This window comes from Rhincodon typus, unplaced genomic scaffold (assembly GCF_021869965.1).
Source record: "Rhincodon typus isolate 14 unplaced genomic scaffold, sRhiTyp1.1 hic_rhity00007170, whole genome shotgun sequence".
In the NCBI taxonomy this organism is placed as follows: Eukaryota; Metazoa; Chordata; class Chondrichthyes; order Orectolobiformes; family Rhincodontidae; genus Rhincodon; species Rhincodon typus.
The window spans coordinates 8,075-8,753 of record NW_025972808.1 but is presented as its reverse complement, the minus strand read 5'-3'; the positions used below and the strand labels follow the sequence as shown (position 1 = coordinate 8,753).

Here is a 679-nt window from a genome sequence, read left to right as displayed (position 1 = left end):
AGAGGAGACACAATTCTCATGTCAACTTCCTGCCACCGAGGTGTTACTGCTGGAGTGCAGTCCCAAAAGGGCCAAAAGGAGGAGGAGAGATGGGGAGAGGAGCAACTGATAGGACAGGAGCAGAGGAAGGGATAAAGCTACTCCCCTGTCGCTCTCCAGGAGAATACCATCTCTCCTCCTAACGAGAGTCAGGAAGGTGAGTCTCATGATGCAGCCTCCCATCCCAGTCTCCTCACCACCACACTCTGCAACGTTACAATCAGCAGGTTCTGCACAAGAGCACACGTCTCGCTGCAGGGTGCTGTGTGCAAATGGTGGGGGAAGGGGGTGGGAGGGGGAATATGAGACATTAAGCCCAAGACAGACACACAGAGAGAGACACAGGGAGGGAGAAAGGCACCAGGTTGGATGGACGGCCAGCGATGGGCTTGTACCTGTTGCCGCAGCAGTTCGTTGTCCACTTGCAGTTGCTCCAACTCCTTCAGTTCCTCCAGCAGGCGGACATTTCCCTGTCGCAGCTCCTGAATATAGTCACAGGCCTTCGACAGAATCCCACCTTTACTCTGCAGGGAAACCCAATGGATCAATGGATGGAGACATCAGGGAGACAAAGAGTGAGACACGAGACCCACTCCACCCCACTATACCCCTCCCTATCTCTGTAACCTCCTCCAGCCCC

The 679-nt window shown here is 54.8% G+C and overlaps 1 protein-coding gene across 1 annotated transcript in view; it reads right to left on the bottom strand.

Annotated features, from left to right (window-relative positions):
• Positions 1-400: 400 nt before the first annotated feature.
• The window catches only part of LOC125482213 (upstream stimulatory factor 1-like), a gene marked incomplete at its 3' end in the record, with an annotated part of 4,625 nt that continues 4,346 nt past the window's right edge, over positions 401-679 (bottom strand). The window contains exon 4 of the mRNA XM_048594231.1: positions 401-563. Within this exon, the coding sequence (XP_048450188.1) occupies positions 401-563 (163 nt within the window). The remainder of the gene's footprint in view (positions 564-679) is intronic.